Source organism: Pholcus phalangioides, unplaced genomic scaffold, assembly GCF_987345545.1.
Source record: "Pholcus phalangioides strain wild (caught in Gottingen) unplaced genomic scaffold, Ppha-v1.0 ptg000003l_1, whole genome shotgun sequence".
Classification (NCBI taxonomy): Eukaryota; Metazoa; Arthropoda; class Arachnida; order Araneae; family Pholcidae; genus Pholcus; species Pholcus phalangioides.
The window spans coordinates 20,162,879-20,190,182 of NW_028301596.1; the positions used below are offsets into that span (position 1 = coordinate 20,162,879).

The 27,304-nt window shown below is 38.5% G+C and overlaps 1 protein-coding gene across 3 annotated transcripts in view; it reads right to left on the reverse strand.

Moving 5' to 3' along the window:
• Msp300 (Muscle-specific protein 300 kDa) overlaps nt 1-27,304 on the reverse strand; it is a 326,596-nt gene that overhangs the window by 249,579 nt on the left and 49,713 nt on the right. For all 3 annotated transcript variants that reach the window (XM_089245642.1, XM_089245623.1, XM_089245633.1), the window contains 6 exons: nt 7,233-7,294; nt 6,994-7,089; nt 6,605-6,688; nt 4,027-4,119; nt 2,746-2,984; nt 318-514 (listed from right to left, as the gene is read on the reverse strand). In XM_089245642.1, coding sequence (XP_089101768.1) covers nt 318-514; nt 2,746-2,984; nt 4,027-4,119; nt 6,605-6,688; nt 6,994-7,089; nt 7,233-7,294 — 771 coding nt within the window. The remainder of the gene's footprint in view (nt 1-317; nt 515-2,745; nt 2,985-4,026; nt 4,120-6,604; nt 6,689-6,993; nt 7,090-7,232; nt 7,295-27,304) is intronic.

The window sequence follows — 27,304 nt, forward strand, 5'->3', positions numbered from 1 at the left end:
TTAATGTATATCCTCCCTCGAGTTCGAATCCAGGACCGTGACAGCAACCTTCACGGTGGTAGACGAGCATCTTACCACAACGCCACTCGGGCGCGGAATATGCCACTGGTCACTGAAGTTATCTGGAAATATGCTATATGCCATGGCTCCCCAAGGGTGGGGGGTTACAGGACTCCAGTCCGGAGGCCCTGGGCAATACTTAATTTTTTTTTCAAACAATTAATTAGTTTCCAGTGGTGCGTGCATTTGTCTGGCGGCCCATGGGTGGAGCATGTGTGACAGATGGTGTAAGAAAAAAACACGGAATATATCGATACCTTCAGGGTCGAGCAGCTTGGCGATTCCGAGTTCCTTTTCGGCGATGCGGAAAGCAGTTTCGAGCCTGACCTTGTTACTTGCGTTCCTAAGCACATCCATGTTGACTAGCCCAGGTTTGATTCGATCTATGATAGCCAGGAAAGCTAAGCCGTCTCTCCAGCTGGGACCGAAATCGTTCACCTGTATCCCGAAACGTCTGCCGATGAAAGAATAAAATAATTAAATGAAAGTAATGTATTGCCATATTGTCAAAAATTATTCATGAGGGTCGATCTTGAGTATATATAGCCCGGAGATTAAGAGACAACTAATACTTAACCGTACATGCAAAAGTATGCATTCAGTCCTCTACGGATTTTTTCACGAATCAGTGCATGTCGGAATGTGTGTTCCGAGTATATGTGTGCCGCCCTAGACAAAATCAGAATCCCCTTATGAGGAGGGCCTTAAGGCCGCTACACACTACTCTGACGTGACGCGGTCCCGTGACATGGTAAATTCCCACGAATCAGAATTCATCGTGGGACCACGATGGATTGACCATGACGTCCATGTCACATCAGAGTAGCGTGTAGCGGTCTTTATTCAAACCAGCAATTAAGAAAAAATTCAACTCGAACGGAATGATTACAGAGCTTCTTGGATGTGCTGGAGAACTTGATTATTTTCTATGATCTAGGATTTAAAAATTGGGGATCGGTAAAAAGACCAGTTTAAAATGATATGTACAAAGAATTTCATTGTTGCGAAAGTTTCGTTTCTTTGTCCGCTTTCGTTTTCCCAGAGGATCACCATGGAAACGAAGCGCACTTCGAAACTTCAAATAACAATGCTTTTCCGGAAAGATCATTGTCATGCGTTCCTTTCGTCGTCGTAGTGGCATAATATTATAGTGTGGTATCAATAGCACATACAGTATAATCTCTCACTTATACACACATCTCTAACTTTTTCCTTTCTCTCACTTATTAGACGATTTTCTGCACTTCCGATCTGAGATATAAGTTAATAATGCTATTCATTTATACGCATCTCTCACTTATGCGTCTTTGTTCTTCCTGTTCCCTTGCCCGGCGCGTAAGTCAGAGATCACTGAATATAACTGGCTTATATTCAAAACAGCGTTTCACAACCTTTCAAATCCTAAGGACGAAAGTAAAATGTCTGAAACAGTTCGACGGACCACTATAGACTCGTGTGCGGAATATTCATCACCACCGGAAAATTCACCGACAGTAAATCACCGAAAGTAAAATTTACTATTTGGAAAATGCACCACCATGCAGTTCACTGACTTGATAATTTACCGCTAGGGAAAAAAAAAAAAATTCGCTAACAAACAATTCAACCAACTCATCGTCGACAAAGTGATATATCGAGTGAGCGTGAACCAGTGAGCAAGTAAGTCAGCAAGTGAATTAGGGTAGTATTCACTAACAGGGTTCAAACTATTGTCACATTTTTTTCGATAGAAAATCAACACGGATTGGTTAAATTCAGGTTTTAAACCAATCCGTGACGATCTTCTATCCAAAAATTGTGACCATAGTTTAAACCCTGTCGGTGAACACCACTCTCAGTAAGTCAGCAAGTGAGTTGGTGAGTGAGCAAGTGAAATAAGTGAGCACGCGAGCATTGGCGTACGCAAGGGAGCCCCCCCCCCCAAGCTGAGATTATAGTGTTTATTTTGCAGGAAAAAAATAACCCCCCCCCCTCCCTCTTCAGCTCTCGAGAACCACGGTATTCCATGAAGCACCCTGAGTGCTCGATGCTCGTGTCAGATTTCGTACTCGTGAGCATTTAATAAACTTACAAATTGAAGACCTAGTAAAAATTGCATTCAAGGATTGAAATCATCCCGGTTTCATGCATTCGTATGTTGTTAAACTTGTCGTAAGGGTGCTCTTCTTTTGATGATCGGTACAGGCAAGTGCTCCCGACTAGAAAAAGGACGAAGACCTCTGCTCTGCCCTACGGGGGGGGGGGGGGATAAAGCGGAGGTCACGGTTGGTATAGAGTTGAATTTTCCCGCAGTGAATTGTTGACGGTGCATTTCCGGCAATAAATCGGTGAATTTTGCAGTACTGAGTTTTTCTGTCGTGAATTTTCCTTTGGTGAGTTTGTTGGCGGTGACTCCCGTAAATCATTAATACTGTGTATATTACCAATATTTGCGGCATACATCATTTTCATTATTAGAATTGAATTTTAGAGTTTGCCTGCGGATTACCTGCCCATCAGCGCAGTTAAGAAACGCTACGGAAGATTTTTACAGCAATCTAAACGATATCGCTAAACACAGCGATATTTTACCGCCTGCGCAAGAAGTACATGTATTTCGCTTATGATTATCTGATTCAACTCTTGAGAGACTGATACGTCAATGAGATCGGAAAATAAGGCCAACAAAAAAATGTCTCCACTCACTGGCTGATGCTGTTCTTGACCCATTGTAGAAGGGCTCTTCTAGCACTGCCTTTCCACCTCTCCTTCGGCGTGGGTTTGAGGACGGCTGTGGTAGGAGCTGCGGCCGACATTTTGCAGGGCGATTCAGTTGCCGTGACAGGAACAGGACTAGATACCCTACCGATGCTATCTATACTACTGCTGCTGCTAACTTGGAGATACGCCATCTGTTCCGACAGAAGCTTCGTCTTTTCTTCGATCTGTGAAGCGAGTTGGAAAATATAGATATATTTATTTATTAATATAAACGGACTAATTATATTTATCACTTCCAAAGTTATACAGTAAAACCTCGATATAACGATTTTCTGCTAAACCAAGAAAAATGATCGTCGTAGACGGATTATCGCTATATATCGAGAAGCAACATTATCACTTGTCATCAAATTTAAGCTGCTGATGGCGTCTTTTCTAAATCGGTGTTGTTAGTACCACCAAGAAATGCGCTTTTGAGTATTTATTCGCCGCAAAAAATTTTAATTGAGTGGTTGATAAACAAAATTCAGTTGGATGTGTGTGCGTGCATATTTGCCAACTATACTACGGATTTCTACCATAAAATACGGAAGTGCGGTGAATCGTGAAAAACTACGGAAGTCTGGTTTTTCTTCGAAACTTCTTTTGTTTAAGAACTTCTTTTGTTCAAGAACTTCTTTGCACTCCATTATCCTATAGCTTCTATAGATATACTTTCCTAGATATAGATCCTATTTCCCGTCACCTTTAATTATCTTATAGAGTACATAAAGACTGTCTCGCAAAGACCGCATCTCCAAAGAATAAATATCAAATTAATAACAAATCAACGACTGACACAAAAAAAAAATTGCTGTTTACACTAATATAACTTTATCGTGGCTTAGAGTTCTTTTTACTAAGGGAATGAAAGTTAAAATTTCACTCACAGATGACGCTGTAAAACGAAAAACTCGACATCTATATACATAAAATTGATTGTCTATGTGTTCTCTCAGTACGAATCTCCAATTTCATACCAATCTTTGCCAAATTTTGAACGTGTACCAAAAAAAGCCTCGACTAAACGATAGGCTGCTAATGCCCCCCCCCCCCCTCGCAAAAAAAGTGTTTTTTCGATTTTTTTCGGGGGTCCTCTCCTTTCCCAGGCCATGAACATTGCCGCTTGAGAGGCTTGGTTCCAAGGTTGGAATGTATGTGTATTGCCACTGAAATTATGAACTATGAGATAATGTTATTTAGCTCGAAAATTTCAACCGGACTTACTTGGAAATGCAAAATGATAGTCCATATCAAACCGAGGGTGATTGGAGGTTTCCCATCGACTATGTCTGCTGCATTGATATTCACCAGCTTTATCTGTGAGATTAATAGACACACTCCATTATTTCAATTGACAAAAATCGAAAAAAATATACAGGGTGTACCGTAAGTACTAATGCCGCCTTCATCTCATTAACCATTCTGCTTAGAGGTATGATTCCAGTTTGAAAAATGCTCAAAACATGTTCAGGAATCATTCTGTACCAGTTTCGAGAGTGAAAATACAGTGTGTCACAAAATTAAAAAAAAAACTAAATTTTTATACGGTCCTTCGTTCTCTAAGTTCCAAATGTAAATAAAGTGTTGCCTTGTCTCTCCTGATGCCATCAAAAAAACAATTCCCTGTTTCTAAGTGCAATATTCGATGATGTATTTTAATTCAAAAATCGGAGAAAAGTTGGGAAGGAATAGCATAAAAATGAAGGAAAGGAACGTTGTCCGTTATTTTATGCTGTTCTCTTCAAACTTTTCTCCAATTTTCAAATATCAAGTATCTCAGCGAATATTGCACTTAGAAACATGGAATTGTTCTTTTTTTGTCGGCTTCAGGAGAGACAGGGCAACAACCGAGGAGCTTGTTTTCAAAAGGGAACATTTCCACTGTTTTTCAAAATACACTTTTCAACAGTTTCTGAATGTTTAGGATGATCTTCGTCGGGTTATGCAACAAGGTGCATTCAAAGGGGGATATTTTTGGTCGAAATCACAATGTGTAAAAAGTTAGTCGTTTCTACCAAAAAGGAAGATATCCACCTTGTTCATTTACTTCGGTACTCAGGGTCGCAACTAGATGCTTGATCACCTGGGGCAAGCGTGCATTTTGACGCCCCCTTGTAATGAAGAAGAGGTTTCAGAATGAAAATTTCCGCCCCCTTTGGGCCTAGCGGTCGGGGCACGAGACCAGCCTGCTCCCCACAAGTTGCCACCCTGTCGGTACTTTCCATCCAAAAGGGAACATAACAAAGTGGCTGTCCCGTTGGCGTTAAGGGATTCTTTTCAAAACGGAACATTTTTCAGAAACGACTCTATAAAGTCGTATTCTACAGTAGAACCTCTCGATAACGGATACTCATGGCATCGAAAATTTTGTCCCCAAAAGAGGAGTGTCCGTTAATGGACAGTAAAATACACCGAGTCTTGTCGATGTAAATCAAGGAAGCATCCGTTAGTGAAAGTGTCCACTAACAGGAATTATCGTTATGGGAAGGTTCCACTACTAAACTACACACACACCTCGTCCACATTCCTCTGCGGAATTTCTAACGAATTGATACGTGTTGGAATGTGCGTGTACGCAGTGCCGTCTTAACGCATGAGCCTACCCGGGAGAACAGGTGCCTCGGAAAAATGAGTAGTTGAATTTTTCGAGAATTTGTGAGATAGCGCCTGAGAAAAATCACTTGGCCATGGTGTCCATGATGCTCTCAAGACGGCCCTGCGTGGACATGCTGTGAACCTAACGGGAGGTTTCTTAATATGCAATGCTGGTTATGGGTATATACAGTCGAATCCCGTTTTAACGAATACCGTTATAGCGAAAATCTCGTTTTAACGAACACTTCTCTAATACTCCAGATCACTTTACATAGGAACAATGCAAAAACGTGGAATTTCTTTGTAACGAAATTTCGGTATAACGAAGTGATTTCTCCGATCTCTTGGAGTTCGTTATAACGGGATTCGACTGTAGTGCTACCATCTGCCATCGATTTTTATAACTGTGAGTGAAGTATAATGATCGAATATTTTATCGTTGTACGCCTGTTGCTCTCTGTGGTGAGACTTTTTGAAAGGAAGATCGCATTCGTGCCTCGAGGTTGGGAACCACAGAAAACCAACTTCAGCCGACCACTACGGCGACGGTGAGATTCGAATCCGGTTCCTCGCGATGCGAGTCTGTCGCTATGACCCGCGAGGTCCACTGTGGAATAATCACCTTCCTTGGCTAGGTGAAACTTTCTGGGATCAACGGGTGGCGTAGAAATTTTCAATTTTACAGATCAAACCAACTCCAATTTTGATCATTTCCATTGATTTTCACTAGAAACGGAACATTTACAAAATTTAAATATCGATAACTCTTTTGAATGTCGATCAAGAGAAACGTGATATTTATTTGTAAAGCAATCCATTCCGTAGGAAAAAGGTTTTTTACTGTAAATTTAATAATTTTTTGTGGTTCCCGTTAGAAAATAACTTTCTAATTGGGTTTTTGAGGATAGGGAGACTGTACAAAAATTTGTTTTTTTTTTAGGACACACTATATTTTCACTCTATAAACTGGTACAGGGTGATTCCTAGACACATTTTGAGCATTTTTCAAACTAGAACCATACCTTTACGACGCTAGATCGATGAGATGAAGGCCGCATTAGTACATAACAGGGCACCCTGTATGTGCATATACAAGGTGTCCCAAAACTGACAGGACAATTTAAGAAATGAGTAAAAAAAGAACGGTAAATGATAGAAACGCACCATAAAGTGAAGGTTTTGGCGAGTTTCTGATTGTTGGACTTACCCGTTTCCGTGCGAGGAAATCTAATACTTGGTTAACGTTGCTGAGGAAATGAGGACGTCGTAACCGTCGGCTTCTCTCTTGATGCTGAAATATAAATACATATACCGTGATAATACCGTGAATAAATACCATCCTATAAAATTATCTATTTGAAAATTTCATCATTTTTTTTAAAACCGGTTGAATATTTCTTTAACTTCCTGAAAAGCCTTTTGCCTTCATCCAAATAATTAAAAACGGTCATGTAAAATCTTCAAGAGTCAAGTTTTTTTTTCTGCGAGAGCAAATTAGCAGTTTAATAATAATTTCTTTTTCAGTAGCGTAAGGCGAGTCGAAATCGTAATGAGATGAGCTCCATTCAATTTCGTTATAATCAACCAAAAACTCACAAGTCTTTCGCCAGAAAGAAATTCGATGAGAGCGATCAGCTTCACTCCGTCTCTCATGTCCTCTATGAGATCATTTACGCTCATTGGTGGGTCATGCTAATGAGAAGAAAAAAAACGAATATATATATATATATATATTACAGTAATAAAATACAAACGATGAACATAGATAAATACAAAAATGCATTTATTTTTTGTCGGAGTAAGCCTCGAAAGAAGACAACGTGGCTCTTTCTTACCTGCGACAAGCAGTGATTCGTCCAATTCATGAAGACTTTCTTTTGCACCCTCTCTTGCTCCTCTGTTGAAATTCGAAACAAAGAGATACGAAATTACACAAACATAAATGAAACAATAAATATACAGTGGAACTTCGGTTAATGAACTTAATTCGTTCTGTGAACGTATTCGTTATACGAATCAAACTCCCTCATAGGAAATAATGGAAACACGGATAATTCGTTCCACAATTATTTATTCACATAAAAATTACTAATAAGAACTGCATTTAATCAATAATATAATGCAATAATAAAAATATAATACAATAAAATACATATATATATATATTTTAAAAAAAAAGACATTTAGTCACTTTCACTTATACAAAGAAAGGGGGAAAAGGGCAGTGCCCCGGTTGCCCCAGCCTAGTTACGGCACTGGCGTTATCTTTGAATTGCCAAAAAAGAAATGAATGCACATTCAAGAGATATTTATTGAAAAAAAGGAGGAAAAATTAAATTAATGTACTAGAGCTATAAGGAGTGTTCGTGATGGCGCGTGTATATCTTTGTTCAGTAGGCGGAAAATTCCGTCTGAGTCTTGTGTAAGAATAGCGTAAGATTACGTGTGCGATATAAAAAAATTGTTAAAAATAACACAGCTTTGGCGGCCTATCTCGCTACTGTCTCTCACCATAAAAATAATACTTTCGTTGTTTGCCTTGTCTATTGTCAATTCACGACCAATCGTTGCCCCTCCGATTCCTGAGCCTACCGCGTTTCACTCATTTTTATTGTGCCAAGTTTGCGAAAGAGGCGCATAATTTATAAGAATTCGCGAGTTATTATGCTAGATATACAAGGATGATTCTAGATTCATGGGAAAAACTTTAAGAGGTGATATAAGACATCTAAACAAGAATTTTCAGCCATAGAATGAATGGTCGAATCCCAATAGCAAAGGTGGTAGAGGGAGTTTTCAGTGAGTGCACAACAGCGTTTCGCAAAAGCAAATATATTTTCCGATGGATTTGCTGCCGAGGGTGCTAAGGGCCTGTAATGTGGAAGGCCTCCTCCATAGTGCAACCTGGGTAACGCAATATCTCTATCACAAGTCATTATACCGCTTGTCATTGTTTGTCGAATGCAAATTCCAATCCGATCGTAAATGATGGATATTTTAATGATATCGCATTTAAATTTTTAAGGCTACAAGCGCCATCTGCGGCAAAAATTCATAACCAATTTTTAAATTCTGTCCCACTGAAAATTTATTGTTTTCCCACGAACGATGCAGCAAAAGGTGCATTTCTATCATTTTTTTAATTGATCTTTCAAATACTATAGTGATTTTTTGGACACCCTGTACGCGTCACCCTCACCAATGTTATATCAAACAAATGCAAGTTCTCTTGTCTGGCGGCTTATCCATATTGCTCAGGGCAGTGTCCTTGGCCCTGTACATCATAATTTGCACATGCATGATTTCCCAGTGGCACCAAAAGGAATCACTGCCACTTATTGTGAGGATAGTGCCATAATTTGTACAGATAAAAAGGCTGAGAAAGCCTTATCAAATCTTCAAGGGATGGGCCCAAAAAGTTGAAGAGCGGGATCTTTGAAGTCGGGCCCAATTGAATGCTGGGAAAAAGTTTTTAAGTGGGCAACTGTAAAAATTGAGCTTCCCACAAATGCATTTATAAACGTGCAAGGAAACATTATTCACACAACCATCTGATATACATAAATACCTTGGTGTAATTTTCGATAAACGTTTATCATCACTGTTCTGTAGTTATTAAAAAATCCAAACAAGTCAGGTCCTAGTAAAATTTTTCAGGCGGCAATACGGCCCCTTCTATCAACAATAAACTCATTTTTTATAAATTGATCGTATGCCCTACATTACTTTACGCAGCTCCTGCCTGGATGTATGCCAGAAATCCTGATATTATTGCTCTTGAACGTTTCTAAAACGTAACACTCCGAAGTTTTACCAGGTCCCCACCCCTTCCTGTTTGTTAGAAATGAGCATATACATAGAGATACCAAGATTGAAGCAATCATGGATTAACTGTTATGATTCTTTTCTCAACCCTGGCTATGAACATCTTCGTGAAGTCACCAATTATAATAGCACTAATACCTTTATATAGACTCAAAAAAACCTAAAAATTTTCTCAAGATATCCAGACCCAATGTTCTGAGTCTCTGACATGTACTTGTATTATTTGCTAATTTTTCCCTTCTAAGGTGTACTTCCAGCCACATTTCCAAATTTTTTGCTATCTTAGAGATGGTGTGCGATGACTCTCGAATTGCCATCATCCCTCTTCTCATATACCAACCATGGCTTCAATGCACTACTGCATTAAATTAGCAGAGCGATGATGGAGTGGGGTATGAGCTGTTAAAGTCTCATCTACGGCACCCCGATATTTGTTTATACAAAAACAAGGCCACAACAGGCAAAATGTCCCAACGAGGTAGCTGAGAAAAAAATGGCCATAACAAATATAGCCATATATAACCATATACTATATATATATAACAAATTTCCGGACTTCGGCGCCATCTCTTGGAAAATTTTGTTTCTTCTTTTGAAATTCTGTTTGACAAAAAATCTACTTTTTTCTCAAGCACAATGCAGCAAACGTCGCATTTCTATCATGAGTCAGTCAATTTTGAGACACCCAGTATGTCTCACCTCCCCCAATGATATACGAAACAAATGCACAAGTTCCCTCCCTCCATTCATAACAAATCGGCCGATACGATACGAAGACAAGCTATAATTATCTCCCAAACATGTAATCATCATAAACACACAAACACGCGCAGTGATTCCCAAATTACCGGCCAAACACCAAACAATTAATACCGACAAGGAAAAACACCAATTAATCTTTAAAAAGCGAGATCTTCCATCGGACCTTTCGCTTCAAAATCCAAGGGGGTGTTAGAAAGTTTTTGGGTGGAGTTATTAGACCAGGAAGTTCCATCTCTCTCTCAACAAAGCTGCGGTCACATAATGCATAGGAAAAACGGTCTTTTCCGTCCTCGCACGCAATCAAAGCCACGCAAACAAAAAAAAAAAAACGGGACCGTACATACTTGGAATAGAAATATTATCGGGGCGTATGCTCTTCTCTTGCAGTCTTTGTTATGCGCCTGTGTGTGAAAATGTTAGTAGGTCATCTCGTGGCGTTTTCAGGCGCTGCCTGCTGGCGTCGCGAACGCCTTTCTTCGGGAGTAAAATGTTTGCAGGCGATAAAACCCCTTTTTTTTTGGCTCCAACTCCCCTCTATACTACTCGAGAGAAGATCATACTGTTCTATAATTTATCCCCATCCCCCCGATGCTGTTACGTTATTAATAAGTCCGGAAATCTTCGGTATGAGCACGAAGCTCTTATAGTTGATGAGGCATCATGTATTTTCAGTAATGTTTGCTGCAAAGATAACGTGGACTCGTACAATAACCGTACTCTATACTGGAACCCGAAAACACGAGATTCAGTGGAAACCGTTCTCTACTAATTTGAGGAATTAATTAATGGCTTACGAATTAAGATTTAGATCTTCCTGTTATACCTGTAAATAAAGTGAAGTTGATTACCCCCACCCGCAACAAGTATTCGTCGGTAGAATTAATCTTATCAAACTTCTTAATGTTTTACCGAAGCGAGAAAAACCGCCTCCAGTAGAGGCCCTGCAACTGACCAGGGAGTCGATACAACTGACAGGGAGTTCCTCAGAGGCGAGAAAAATTCATCACCCGCAATTCACAGCCGGAAAATTCACCGACCAAAAATTCACTGAATAGGAAATTCAACGAGCAACAATTCACCGAATGAAAAATTCATCGCTGGGGAAATTCACCGACAACAGTTCGACGTGAGTAAATGAACGAGTGAATGAATGAGCTCACTCACTCAACAGGTTACTCACTCAATCACTAGGTAGTTCATTCTATCATTTACTCACTGCCTCAACTCACTTGCTCACTCAATCACTAGGTAGTTCATTCTATCATTTACTCACTGCCTCAACTCACTTGCTCACCAGGTCACTCACTCAGTATATCATTCACTTACTCCCTAGGTCGCTCATTACATCACTCACTTACTCCCTAGGTCGCTCATTATATCACTCACTTACTTGCTCATTATATCACTCACTTACTTGCTCACAAGGTCACTCACTATGTCATTCGATCACTCCCTCCAGTAGGAAGCACTCTCACTTAATAACTCGGTAGCTCACTTACTTCCTAGAACACTCACTTACTCACTAGATCACTCACTTTGTTATTCACTAACTAGGCCACTCATTGTAACACTCATAAGTTGGCCACTCATTCTATCATCAACTCACTAGGTAGCTCACTCCCCTCTGTTGCAAACTCAATCACCTGGTCACTCACTCTGTCACATACTCAATCACCTGGTCTGTACTCACTCACTAGATTACTCAGTCTACCACTGTGTCGCTCATTATGACACTCGTTCACTCACTCACTAGGTCACTCACTCATTAACTATTATATCATTTACTGGTTCACTCGGCCATTCCTCGCTAACTTACTGGCTCACTGATTCGTGTCGAACTGCTGTCGATGAATTGCAATTTTAGAGGAATTTGTCATAAATTGCATATTTTGTCTACGATTAGTGATATCCGGTACTCGGGATCATAATTTCCAGAAACTTCTTCGCTTACAGATGGGATGAATATTCGGCTGCTATTCGGTATCCGGTCCTTTTGCCGAATATTCGGTTCGGCAGAATAATGCTTAGGTTTTCAGCCGAGTATCTGTGCAAATCTAAGCACACAACAACAAATTTTTAAGAAAATTATATTAATATTAATTTTTCTCATAAATAAGAAATTTACTTATTATATTTCATTGCGCGGTGTAGATCAGGGCTGGACAAAATACCAGGCGCCAGGCCACCATGGTGACTGAAAAATTGGTATTGGCGCCTAAGTGTATATGTATCCCCTTTTCTGTGGTAGAGGTTATGCCAGGGTGAATTTCTAGGATAAGGGAAACAAGGAAACTGAAAATAGAATCCTACTGCAATGAAAGGTGGAAGGGAGCTCGAATTACACAAGTTCACTAACCGAAAGATGTACCTAGACAAGATACATATTGAGCTACTGAGAGATATAAATGACAGAAATAGTAGCAGAATAACTGGAAAATCAATTTCAGAATAACAGAAAGAAATAGTTTCAGAATAAATTAAACTGAAGAAATAAGTTTAGAACAGCTGAAAAGAGAACTTAACTAGAAGAAATAATTTCAGAGTAACTTTTAATATAGAAATAGATAAATAACAGAAAAATATAGTTTCAGAATAACTGAAAGAAATAGTTTCAGAATTAATTAAAAAGGTAATGAATGAAAAACAATCCCAGAATTGGTGAAAAGAAATTATTCCGGAATAAATGAAAATCTGAAATAATTTGCCCCCTTCCCCCCCATTTCACTCGAGCTAATTCGTTAGACGCCACTGAACTCACATACTGCAGCAAGGCACATAACGGGTTCCCCTTAAGATTTTTCATGGACCTCTCTCTCTATACAGGGTATCCTGTAAGGTACGTATGGGTCTAATTTAAAACAAAGTTGAAAATATGTTGAAGAATCGCTCTGTATTACTTGGTTACTAGGGTGATCGTATAAAAATTTAGATTTCTTATGATTTATTTATTTTTTTTTAGATTTTTTTATTAACACGACACACTTTATTTTCAATCGCGAAACTGGTACAGAATGATTCCTGAACGCATTTTGAGCATTTTTTAAATTGGAACCATGCCTATACGATGAACGGTTGATGAGATAAAGGCTGAATTAGGACTTGAAGGACACCCTGTGTATATAAATGAGACCTGTACAGCCCCATCTAGCGATGAGTTGATGAACTTGCAAACTGGTTTCTACATATATAACAAATGTGGATAGATGACGCTACTCATTCACATGGAAATCAAATACAGTGGAAATTATCATTTCACCTGTCGTCTGTTTCATTCTGGATGGATCTTTGTTTCTGACGTCTCCTTATGCTCCGAAGAAAGAACTGAACTTGTCATTTAGTTCAGTCCGTGGGCTTTACTCGTAAGGAACTGCATTGAGTGAAAAATTTTTTGCTGTCGTCTGCTTCATTTTAGGTTCTTTGACGTCCTCCGTACTCCTCAAAGAACTGAACTTGGCATTTAGTTTAGTTTTTGTGGACTTTGCTGGTTGGGAACTGTGCTGAATGAATGTTTCTGCTATGGTCTGCTTCATTCTAGGTTATTTGTTTTTGGATGTCTCATGCTCCATAGAAAGAACTGAAATTTTTATTCAGTTCAGTTTGTGGGCTTTGTTAGTAAGGAACTGCACTGAATGAAAAGTTCTGCTTCTGTTTTTTTTATCCGAACTTTATCATCACCGCATGAGTCATCTTTAACTTCGGGAGTAGATGGCAGCAGCACAACCAGTACGAATCAAACAGTAGAAATTCACACTTGACTTGTCGTCTGCTTCCTGGTTCTTTAATTTGGACGTCTCCTTATTAGGACGAGAAAAGAGCCGAACTTTTTATCCAGAGTATCAGTTTTGTGGGCTTTGCTCATGGGGAAGTAACTGTACTGAATGAAAAATTCCGCTCCTATATAAAGTCTAATGTAGCTAGACCTTTTCACTGCTTATTCATCTCTAATTTTGAGAGTAGATGGCAATTCCAACAATATGAATCAAACAGTTTAAATCCCATTTAACGAGTTAAAGCAGCACTAGGGTTACTAAGTTACCAAATTCGAAAACGGAGGACGCTTGCCCGCGCACCTTCGGAAACATAATTTTTTCTAATTTCGACAAAAGATGACGCCACTTTACAAACAAAAACCGCTACCACAATAACTTTTTTGAAACTAATACTTCAAAAAAAAAACAAAAGAAAAAAAGGACAAACAACGATCGTCTCCCCTTATTTATAATGAATCGCTCACACAGTCTGGTCAGTTTTATTACTTTGCCTGAAGCAACGCGGGAGAGTTTCATTTCCTATATCATCTACCCATGAAGGTTTGTTTTTTCTTTCCGGAGCGTTGCTTTTTTTTGCGAGAATCGATTTCACCGTAGGAATAAGCATTGAGTGTTGTTTACATCATGTTTTCTTCATTTCTGAATGGAAGATGTATATAACTCTTCCCCTCTCTCACTTTAGTATACGGCATCAGCTGTTGGTGAGCTAACAATGGTATTCTTAGAATGGGTTTTGTGGTTTTGTTTTTCCAGGGCTGTTTTTCGGACTGTCTTTTCCATATTGTTCTGGAGCAAGCAGGGCTGTGGTGAAAAAATATGTGGCATCTGCCCTGCTGGAAGGCAACTTGGGAAATAATCGTTGAAGCGTGTAAAAATGTGCGAGAAAAAAAAAAAAAAAACATATGTGTTTCAGAGTGCAAAAAAAAAAATTTCCCAGGAAAAAAAGAAAAACAATCCCGTAAACCTGAAAAGGAGGACAAAAGGGATATATTATATAAAACGTAGGAGGACGCTTGAAATGACATAAAAAAAAGGAGGATGTATGGTAACCCTAGGCGTTTAGATGGGGAAATTAAGAATCCTGGTATTCTCTAAATATCTAGTACGCGTAGGATATTCTTTAAACCTTCTTGACCCCCCTGTGTATTACTCATCACCCCCATCATTATGTAATAGAGCAATTAATTTTTCTAAAAGACCACGAAGGTCATCAGATAAACATTGTGGAAAGGTTCCTGTACGCATGTGTTTTCTAGGAACCTCTTCAGACTCGTGAAGTCGTGGGCGGTTGAGGTATTTTGTTCTCGAACCGCATCTGGAACATTTCACAAAAAAAAATGAAAAATCACATAAAATGAAAGCGATATCCCATATAAATGCAAATTTGCGTCCTTTCGCAATGAGGTTCATTTCTTATTAGTCACAAAAAGGCTCGAGTGGGCGATAATTGAAAACCACAACAAGAGGATTAGAAATCCGCTCTCGCGCTGTCTCATTAAGAAACGGCACAAAAGAAGGGAACCACCTTGGTTCCATGACAAGAGCTTTCTCCACGCTCTTCGAATCAAAACAACCAGAACGGAATTGAAAAGAAAGAATAAAGCTGAACATTGGTGAAAACAGAACCCAATTATCATTTATTTCATTACAGGAAAAGAAACAGACTCTATTATGCTGGCGTATGGGCATATGCCCGCGTTCTGCGTATGTATGTATGTACGTTTTGGGAATTATTAAAATTATTCAAATGCTCACGAAAACTTTCTGTGTCTAATTTCACGACAGATGGCGTGATATTGCACAACACATAAATTTTTAAGTATAAGAAAACAGAAAAAAAAAAAAAAAAATTTCTGTGAATCTTCGGATATGGTTTGACTGTATTTCACGTTAAAATGGTCTATAATTAGATTTTGGGGGCGATGGAGAAATAAATTTCTGCGAAGAGTCCGATGGAAAAAAAAAATTTCTGTGAATTGGTGTGTGATGGAATAACCTTTTTTCCGTGAAGGAGGGAGGTGGGAAAATTTTTTTTCTGAAGGGGGCGTTGAGTCAAGACATATACATACAGTATTTCTTAAAGTGAGACGATGGGTAAAAAATTTCTGTGAATTGGGGCGATGGGAAAAAATTATTTCTGTGTAGTGGGGGAAAAAGTTTTTTTCTGTGAATTAAAAGAACAATAGAAAAATTTTTTCTAAGTCGGGCTTTTTTTCTAAAATCGGGTGATGGGAAAAAAATTTTCTGTGAATTGGGGCGATGGGAATTTTTTTTTTTGAAGGAGGCGATGGGAAAAAAAATGGGGGAAAAGTTTCCTGTGAAGGAGGCGACAGAAACAATTTTTTTCTGTGAAATCGGGTATGGGAAAAAGTTTATCCATGAAGGACAGAGTGGAAAACATTTCTGTAAAGTGTGTGGGTAATGAAAAAAAAAATTTCTGTGAAGTCGAATGATGGGAAAAGAATTTCTGTGAAGGAGGCGGGAAAAAAAAAACGTTTTCCCGCTGTAGGGATAAAATGTTTGGAAGACGGATTAAGACGATGGTTTTATCAGTGGAAGTACAATGAAACCTCTCTTTTGCGGTCACCGGTGGACAAAAAAAATTCGTCCGTAAAAGAGGGCTTGAAATGCATACTTGTATTATGCAAAGGGAACATATAAATTTGCCGTAAAAGAGGGGTGACCGCATCTGTGTCCGTTAAGAGGGGTTTTACTGTACTTGTACTTGACAAGCAATTCGCCTCAGATGTTATGATCGGCTATTCAGTTATAGACCTGTTGGATTTTGTGCACCGGACATGACCGGTGGGCCATCCCGAGAGCGGCACCTTTTTTTTGGGAGGAGAAACGTGTCAGAGACAAGAAGATAGAATATCACTCATCAAAGTTGAATCCATATACTGCACTCTACGATTGTCTTATGATAATTATTCCAGACAAGTATTTCGTGGTACGTATCGGAATCGACTTCGTACAATATTATGACGATTAGGCGATTTCGTGATAAGACATCCGTTGAATAATGAATGAATCAATTTTTTTTGGACTGAGACTATTCTCGATAATGAATTCCGATGGCAAAATTCTATTATGACCAAGGTCTTTTTTTTTGCATGTAATATTATAGTCACGACTTGGGAATCCCCCAATCACGGGAGTCACGTGTAGTCCGCCATCTGAATTGTCTGCCCCAATATCAGCATTAAAAAAAACCATCTTCAATTCAATTATTCGTAATATTCGGAATACACATAATATGTTAGACAATAAACATCTTTCTTATGTTAAGGTAAATGTGATATATCGGTTACTATACAACTAACTGGTTATTATGCATACTTACCAATCGTCTTGGTGAGTTTGATAAATTTATGGTTTTTACCGGCGAATATGCATAATAACCAAGCGTCGCTAGAGGATTTGATAAATACTAAAAACAATTATCACTTTTATTGGAGATTATGCATAATAACAAGTGTCGTTGGTAAATTTGACTTGAAATTTATCACCTTTATCTATGATTACGCATAGTACCCTAGTGTAATTGGTGAATCTGATAAATACGAAAAAAATTCCAAATGAGTCTAGTATGTGTAATGAATATAGTTGGACCCCGATATAATGATAACAAGTTTTTCGATCGTACCCCGATATAAGCATGCAGTACATGTACAAATTATCATGTATAGTATATACCACGATTTATATTGTTTACCAACGGCACGACACTTGAGTATTATGCATAATTGCCGTCAAAAAGTGATTAATTTAGAAAAATTTATCAAACTTAGCAAAATGCTCGGCAATTATGCATAATAACTGGTTATTATGTATAATAAACCGGATTTATCACATTTGCCATAACACATTTACAGCATGTACTATTACCACAATAACATCAAATTTATTAGAATGTCCCAAACAGCAAAAATGTAGATGGAGCTGTAAGTATAGGTCATGTTTACGGTGAGTCTCAGCCAAAGCCGTCATTTCAACTTTTTCCGGGGGGGGGGGGGGGGCAAAGCACATGTACTCAATGCATGTATATATATATATTTGTAAATATATATACTATACACCATTTTTAGTGTATTTTCAAAAGCCGGGGAAGCAACTGCCCCCCCCCCCCTAAATGACGGGCCTGGTCTCAGCGCTATTCACGGTGAAACACATGCGATGTTTTATTTATTATAAGTTTTCCGCGTCATCAGACATAAATCTCGCCTCTTATCACACACCGCCTCGTTTTCATTCTTGTCATCTTTTTTTCACTTGGAATAAAAAATTCTACATTTTACTTCTTTTTCACACGAGAACAAAGAGGAAAAGAAAAAAAAAAAGAGCCGACTGATGACAATTTCGACATCAAAATGGTCGGTCTCTGAGCTCAAGAAATCTCTAAAAACAGATCATGATTCATCATTATATATGATAACAATGTAGATGCGTTTCGTGGAGACAGAGAGAGGAAAAGATTTCTCTCCATATTCTGTTGCATTTCCTCCATGATAAAAACGGCGAGAATTCTTCTTCAAAAAGAGGAATATGATTCGCAGAAAAATGGTCCCGGGTTCAAGCATTCGGCTGGAATTACATCACAAAAGCTTCATAAAAGTTCATTTATAAAACTCGAAGAATACAACCAATAAGGTGATCGATTGCATTTGCTACAATGTTACTAATGCTCTTATTGGTTGCATTTTTCAATATTTATAAAAGTACATTTATCAAACTTTTATAGTGTAATGCCGGCCTTCTACGAATAACAGTGTAGGTTGTAGTAGGATTAACCCCATGCGGACACCCACGATTAAAACCGAAAGCATCGGAGCTCCTACATCGCATATTCATGGTCTGTCACCATGTTGCTTTTAGAAGAGAAGACATAATGGCCGACCGCCAAAACTTGATGACGCTATGCAGCTCTACCAGCTGTGATGAGAATCAAGTATTCGATGAACTGCATAATTTTATTCGAATCAAATAAACCTGATGGCATCGTTGCGCAACACACACTACTACCACTAATGCACCGTACATGCAACTCGTAAACATTCCACTGCGGAACTTCTAAAGAATTCGTACATGTTGGAAAGTGCGTGTATGCGTTCCTAACGTGATTTCTGACAAATGTTTGCTATATGTGTTTAAGAAGTGCTGCCATCTGTCTTCTGAATAAGGAAGTAAACATCACGGCAGGTTATTTTTGAAAGTTGCGTCATGTGTGAATTTTTTACAAATTAATTTTCGAAATATTTATTTCTATTGCAATTTACTAGGAAAAATAGCTGCAGAAAGACACAGATAATCCGCATCAAAGACTTTTTTCAACGTATTATCCGCAGGAAAATACGGTACCAATTGTCTTGCACGTACAGACTAGATTGTACGGAACATTCAATATTCTCTATTTCAGCCTATTTTCCAACAGGGAGATTCTTCTTAAAGGGAAAACTTCAAGACAGTACGATCTATTTTAAGACATTAGCGCAGCATGATCTTTAATTACCATATACAAAGAGATGATTGTCTGTCAACCCCAACCTCCAACGCCGAAAGCCAATTCCTCTAAAACAGGCGTGTTCAATTCGTTGCTCGCGAGCATCACGGTGCTCCCCGAAGCACGTAGAGTGCTCGATTCTCGTGTCCGATTTTGTGCTCGCGAGCACTCTTGATCAACGTCCCAAGTAAACACCTTATACAAATTGCACATTGAAGGACTGAAATCTCATCCTGATTTCATGCATTCGTATGTCAAACTTGCCGTAAAGAATGCTCCTCTTTTGATGATGGGTATTACAGTCAGTGGTCGCAACTAGAAAAAGGTTGAAGACCTCTGCTCCAAAACAAACTAAGCATGCTGCAAAAACCCCCCCAAAAAGGACCTCAAATTTCATTCGGATTCGAAAAACAACATTAACGAGGAAAGATTCAGGTGATTTACAGTTGCTCATGCTATACTGTAATTATCTCATTGTGCGTTTTCGAAGGATCCTTATCAAATCACGTCGAAGATGTCGACATCATCATCGATGTACAAAAAAGTGAGGGGGGGGGGGGCTAATTGGGTCATGAGAAGAAATAGAAGATCAATGAGGGAAGGTACTTACGGGTCAAATGATCGACTTCTGGGACATCGTAGCAAAGGCAAAGTCGCACCTGATGCTTAACAGTAGGCGGGAAGCACCTCAGGGTCCTCCATCCTTCCATGCAGCTCGTCGTCATGGTGCTGCTGTGCGAAATCGCTGCTAACGATCCTCGATGAAAACGGATCGTAGAATGATTTTCACCGTAACCGAACGAAAAGGTGTATTTTTAATTTGGTTTGGCTCGCGAAAACTTTTTTTAGAGGGAAGGTATTTGATTGTGTGCGGGAGAAATTAAAAGAAAGACTTATGGCATCGGTCACGCGTCTCACGATTTTTTTGGTGCAGCACGTTCGCCGCTTTTCCATCGCTTGTTAATGGTATCGGGGTTACCCCAAACAAAGCGAACAGGTGCAAATATTCGCGTCTACAACAAGCGAAATAGTCATTTGGGCAGATTCCATAATTGCCAAACTTCTTCCCGCTCTGAAAATTCGGCAATTTCCCCCATCCCACCACCACTCCACTATTGGGACAACCATACTTGCATACGTCACTCCTTCATTTGCGAGAACTAATTAAGACTTTTTCCGCAGCCTTCTAATTAAAGAATTTTTGTGTGTTCGAAACAATTTACCGATAATGATGAAGCAAAACGTCTCGCGCTGGAATCGCATATCCTAAGTATTGACTATCAGGACTTCCATTATCTTCCATTGCATCTCATTACTATAATGATGCCTCCCTGCAACACATTGTGAGCGCGCTTTTTTTTTCCTCCCTAGAATATACGGAGCGGCACAGAAACGGGTCTCTGCACAAAGCGGCAGACGTTCAACGTGATACTTACAGAAAATAAAAAATTCAAGCATTTACCATCGTCGTTTCAAAATATAGAACACAGATGGCGGCACCGATGTCAAATGGAGGAACAAGCAACTCTGACAGCATAAGTACGCTAGCGCCACGCATATATCCGCACACACAATCCTTTCCGACATGCACCATTCCGGTAGAAATTCCGCAGAGGAATATGTACGAGGTCCATGTATGGCCAAGTCGTAAGAGTACAAGATATGCAGAAAAACTGGTAAATTTTCTAGAGATGCTGATTTTTTTTGGGAAAATTTTCATCTCTGCCCTTACCGGGACTCGAACTCGGGTCCCTCGAATGCCGGTCGATTCAGCATATATATATATACGATCCATTGGTTAGATATTGTGTATGTCATTATAGTTTAGATGGTAGAGCACTCAACCGGCATTTGATCGACCCGTGTTCGAGTCCCATTGTAAGGGCTGCGATGGAAAATTTAAAAAAAAAATCAGTATCTATACAAATTAGCCAGTTTTTCTGTATATCTTGTATTGGACACGTAGGCGGAGATAGACTTGGAAGAGTCTGGGGGGCACGATGATGATGTCAATTCATATATACATTAGATCAATCGAGTCCACCTTCGACACGGGGGGCGCCCCTCCCCCGTATCTTTGCCCATGATTGGACAGTACATCTTTCTCTAAATACAAGTAGTAGAAGTGAAACGGGCCAATTTTAAAAAAAGGTGCCTAAAAATACTCTGAGAAACACCTATACCTCGAACTTCATTCGCATGCGCCGATATTTGCGGCAGCTAGGGGCTCGTATGTCCGCAAAGTTATTTTATCATCACCCTGTGCATATCATTTAATATAAAATATACACTTGATTACATATGCGGCTTCACGCACGGTGTGCAACTGAGGGAATATTGTGATCGGGCCTCTGCCGATCTTTTTGTCGACCGAATTCAGATTGGAGAATTGATACGCATTTTATTCTTTTTACTTTTTTTCCAATTTCTCCCTCTTATCTTTGAGTCTGAAGATATCAACCAAGAACATTCATGGAAGAAAAAGAAAAGTTCTACATGTTTATGGAAGGAAAAAAAAATTGTTCACCATAAATAATGTGTGATTTAAAAAAAAAATTGTTAAAAAAAATTAAATTTATGGCATATATATCCCTTTCAGACCCAAGCATTCATTTTTTTTTTAATTTTAAAATATTTTTGAATATTTGATAGTCAGAAAATGCATGAAAAACATAAATGTCAGCAAATTTCTTTTGTTAAATAACTCTTTCCATTGAAGTTTTTTCAGCCAAGATGATGCATGCAGGGTATGTTCATCTTCACATACAATTTTTCCAGAGTTTTATAGTAAAATTCTGTGTGATAAGTCACTTTTTTACCCGAAGGTATTTTCTCCCCTGGAAGTCATCTTAAAAATCCCCCGGAAGTTCAACCTTAGACATTGCCCTCTGATGAAAGCCTCCATGACTCTCATTAACCATATTTCTAACTCAAAACTTACACACAATCATTTAAGTCAGAGTTAACTCCATGAAGTCTACAGTGGGAATCCACATTCCCAACTTCGAGCCGATCTTCCCGTTCGCCCACAGAGAGCAACAGGTCTACAACGGTGCAATTAATCAATCATTACACTTCACTCATGGTTACAAACATTGACGGCAGATGGCAGCACGACAAATAACAAACATTACAGTTCGCGTGAGGTTCACAACACACATTCCGGCATCCGGCATTTACCAGTCCGTTAGAAATTCCGTAGACGAATGTGTACGAGGTGCATGCACGGTTAAGCAGTAGTAGTGAGAGACCACACATTTGTGGCACCAGGGTCTGAAAGGCATAAATACTGAAATAAATGAAATATTTCTTTTCTGATTTGGGTTTGGAAACGCGAACCTTCGGAGGGGGGGGGGGATCAAGTGTTTTCATTAAAGGGAAAAAATATTATTTTAAATTAATAAAACCGATGTTCTCTTGCCGTTAAGGTGTCACTGACATTGGACAATCGGGTGTGAGGCAGCAAGACGAACAGTCACATCCATCAGAAACAAACTTCACGTCAGGTTCACTACACATACACACAATTCCAACATGTACCGATTCGTTAGAAATTCCGCAGAGGAATATGGACGAGGTGCATGTCTGGTTAAGAAGAAGTCACATCCATGGATGATTAGGGGATGATTCCAGGGATGATTCAAAATTATAGACTTAACAAGAAGAAAACTTCAAATTCAAATAGCCTTCAGCTTTTTATCTTGATAACTTTCCTAGAAAAAAAAATTCCAACCCATCTCCTTGTTTTTTTTTTTTTTTAAAAATTGGTTATTTTCATCGCATCGCATTAATTACAGATTAATCAGACCGGAACCTGTGCAATTACGAGTAACTTGTAACTTACGAGTAACCTGCAATTACACAATTCTGAATGACTGCTTAGGAGGACTTCCATGGGTTTTGAATTCAGGCATGTCGAAAATGAATGGAGGTAGTATCGATAACAATTCCAGAAATAACATGACCAGAGAAATAACAACAATTCCCAAAAGAAGAAGAATCATTTGATTTATGCTCCTCCCATTTGGTTTATTTTTTCCGTCGCGAGATTCGTGATTTTTGGCCGCCATGACCACGAATCTCTATTAAAGACGAACCGGGGGGGGGGGGGGGGGGGGTCAACATCTTCAACAATGGTGGCAATGCATTGCTTCACTATTTAGCAAGTGACATTAAAGTATATCCGATATGTTTGCTTGAAAGAATCAGGCGAGTTGCACGCCTGCAAATTGCGAGACCGATATATCGGTCATGAATGATGGTAGGTTTCGTATTAACGAAATAGATGCGATAAATGCGCAATCTGTCGTTTTTGATGAAAATTTTGATTTTTGCCACCTTTCCGCGCGTAAAATCTTTATAATTCACACTTTTGAAGCGAAAATTGGTATGTATTAATTTTTCTGAGAGAACCTGAATTCTAGATCTTTCAACTAACTAAGTACGGTACTTCAATACTTGGTAACCTAATTAACCTACAAAAAAAAAGTCTCGTTAGTTTAGTTCGTTTTTGCGAATGAATTCAAAATTTTTATTTGAAAAAATATTTTTGAGGATGAAAACGAAATTTCTTTCGCGAATGCAAGATTTTTGATTTTAAATTTTCCATGAGAATGAATGCAAAATCGTTTATTTGAATTTTTTTGAAAATGAATGCAAAATTTTTAATTTGGGAATTTTTTTTTTAATTGGTGAATGCGAAATTTTTGTTTTTTAAAATATTTTTGCGGATGAATGAAAATTTTTGATTTGAGAAATATTTTTGTGAATGAATGCAAAAGTTCTTTTTTTTCTGATTTGAATTTTTTTTGCAAATGAATGCAAAATTTTTTATTTGAAATTACTTTTGCGAATGAATAAAAATTTTTGATTTGAATTTTTTTTTTACGGATGGATACGAAATTTTTGGTTTCGAAAAATATTTTTGTGAATGAATGAAATTTTTTTATTATAACTTTTTTTTTTGCGAATGAATGCAAAATTCTTAACTTGTAAATTAATGTATTTCCCATTTCTGCGAATAAATGCGAAATTTGAGGATTTGTAAACTTTTTTTTTGCGAAATTTACGTATCTCTATTAATGATATACATTTCCAAGATTTCTGACACCGATCACTTCGGTAAGGTTGACCGACCATTTGCCGATCATCTCGCGAAGAGTCTATACTTGAGACATTCATCGTAACAGATATAGCGATAATAAAATTTTAAAATCACTCTTCCATTGGATTGGAAGAAAATCCTTTGATAAAGTTATCTTACTTATATATATTTTTACGACAGATTTTTATTATTCTAAAATTTATGTTCCGAAACTTTATTTACTCCGTTGATGTAGTTTTGTTTTTAAAAGGGGGATTATTTTCTCCAACTTTTGCAATTGTGATGCTGCCAGAAAAAATAGAAACTCATAATCTCTTTCTTATCTGTTTTATTTTTATATCCACGTGTTATCAGTTGCGTTTTGTTATGTTTTCTATTTCGAAATATAAATTTCGTTTGGGTTTATTTTCACTTTGAAGACGCCGCTTGTTCTTTTCACGTTCAAAAAATGTCCAACAGCAAAAAACTTTCGCACATTTTTATTCCTATCTTTCAAGGTCATTTCAAAATACAAAGGAAAGGTCGGTTACTGAACAGGCTCAAGAGAAACTACGGTATTAAAAAATGCCTTAAAGGAAAAATTCTCCAGTTGATAATTATTTACTAGAGAATTTCCTCGACGCCATTTTTGGAAGGTATTGATTACCGCTTATTACTGATCAGTTTCATGCACAAAATTAAAAAAATTGCTAAAACACTATTATTATAATTTCATATCCTATGCAAATTACATCATTGTGTCAGATTCTACTTTAATGAGATCCGACTAAACATTTAGTGATGAGGAATATTCAAGGGGGGGCTTCAAACTTTTTCGAGTCTCGAACACCGCCAATGCCTATGTATTATAAGAAAAAAAACCACCCATATGGCAACTATTATCCAAGCTTAACCTCTTAACCAGAGGTGCCCAAGCCTTTCAGTTCGAGGACCCGATATGCGGTATTTCTGTCGCTCGCGGGACAGAAATTTGTACATATAGGGTGACCTATGACTCCCATTTTATGGGACATTCCTGTCCCATTTTATGGGACATTCTTATAGCCCGAGTGGCGTGGTGGTAAGGTGCACGTCTTCCACCGTGAAGGTGTCCATCAGCGGTACCAGGTTCCAGGGCCGCTACTAGATATTTTGTCACCTGGGCAAGCCGGCATTTTGATGTTCATTGTAATGTAGAAGAAGCAGTTAAAGGGTGAATTCGGCGCCCCCTTCTGGTTCAGCGCCGATGACCACACCTGCTCCCCCCTAGTTGCGGCCTGCCAGGTTCGATCCGAGGGAAGAATATAGATAAAAAGGTATTTCCCCCAAACGAGATTGAGACAATCACTATGATGATGATGATGCCAGTTTATATATCCGACATAAACGGGCCGGCAGAATGTCGGATAATAGGGAGGTTTTAAGAGAAAGCCCATTAAACGTCAAACTATGTTATTATTATACACATTACGAACCTAATAATCATGTTCTACAACAGAATAATAGAAAAAATTAACTTGGAGTTACAGAATATTCTGAAGTTAAATACAGTGCTTAAAAAAAATTCAGTCCTGTGATGATTTGATGAAATTTTTGATCGTAGTCTGCTTTCCTGAACGAGTGCCGTTTCTTCGCTGCCAAGTCTCGCAATATTTACAGCATTATTATGTCGATTCCTGTAGCTTTTCTTGCTACTCAATGTGTTTAATTGCAGTTTCTAGAGCCTTTACTCCGTCGTTATGTGAAATTCTGAGAGGCTCGACAGTTGGTGCTTAATCTATTTTTTTTCCCGTGGGACGTCGGATAATACAGAATGTTAGATAAGCGAAGGTTGGATAAATGAGACTACTGTATGCTTATACCGGCTCCGTCATCGACGTTGGGGTGTATGGAGGGCAATGCTGCCCCCGTATCTCCACCCATATAGTCGGGAGGGGAAAACAACTGAAATCTCATGTGAAAACTCATTCAAAAAAGGTTAGTGCAAGAATAAATATACGTGAAAGTCGATCTTTAATACTCCTGTAATAATTCATACCGAGCCCCGTGTTTCACCCCAAATTACAATACGTCAATCATCCCTTCATTCGATAATTTGATCGAAGCAGAAGCAATGTGGGCCACAACATTGGAACACTTCCAAGTGCGTTAAAAAGTAGGAGAGAGAACTCATGTCCGTTTCGTCTCGTGTGCTGATCACGACTCGGGTGAGAAGACTAATAGAATAATAATAATGTAGAAAAAACTAGAAGAGACAATCGTTAGGAGGACTTCACCTGTTCCGAAACGATGTCAAGTTTACTTTCCTCGCGCTGCTAGTCTTGTGTGTCGACGGCGAGACACAATTGAATATTGTGCGTCGTCACTACCACCTTCTAGAGCAAAATTCTGAATTATAGAAGGTGTTGTCACTACCCAACAGAACCACGTGGTCAAACCTATCAAAATGGGGGAAAGTATAGTCACCGGAAGAGTCCATTTATAAGAAAATAGAAAAAAATCATGACGAGTGTACCTAATAATTTTATCACTTTTTTTTTTATTTAAGAGGACTGAACGCATCTGTATGCATACATTACGTGATGTATGATTAACTCATTGCCGGTGGGCCAGATGTGGCCCGCGAAGCTAATATTATCGTACCTTAATAAGTATTAGGGGAAGAAGAATTGATTAGTTATTATACAATTAAGTGTTCTTCAACTGCTGGTCTACGGACCAGTGCCAGTCCGCGAAAAATTTCACCCAATTCATGCAGCCGCTATATAATTTTAGATTTTATTAAAAAAATAAAATACATTTCATACATTAGTTTTCATTTCTGTCTTAGTATTCAGAGGGTCTGCGAATTATTTTTCCCATCCATTTTTTGCCGGTCCATAAATCATTTCTATTTCATGGCGATCAGCAAATATCATTTTTTATATTTTCTGCCGGTCCATAAATAATTCCCCCAATTTGTTTTTT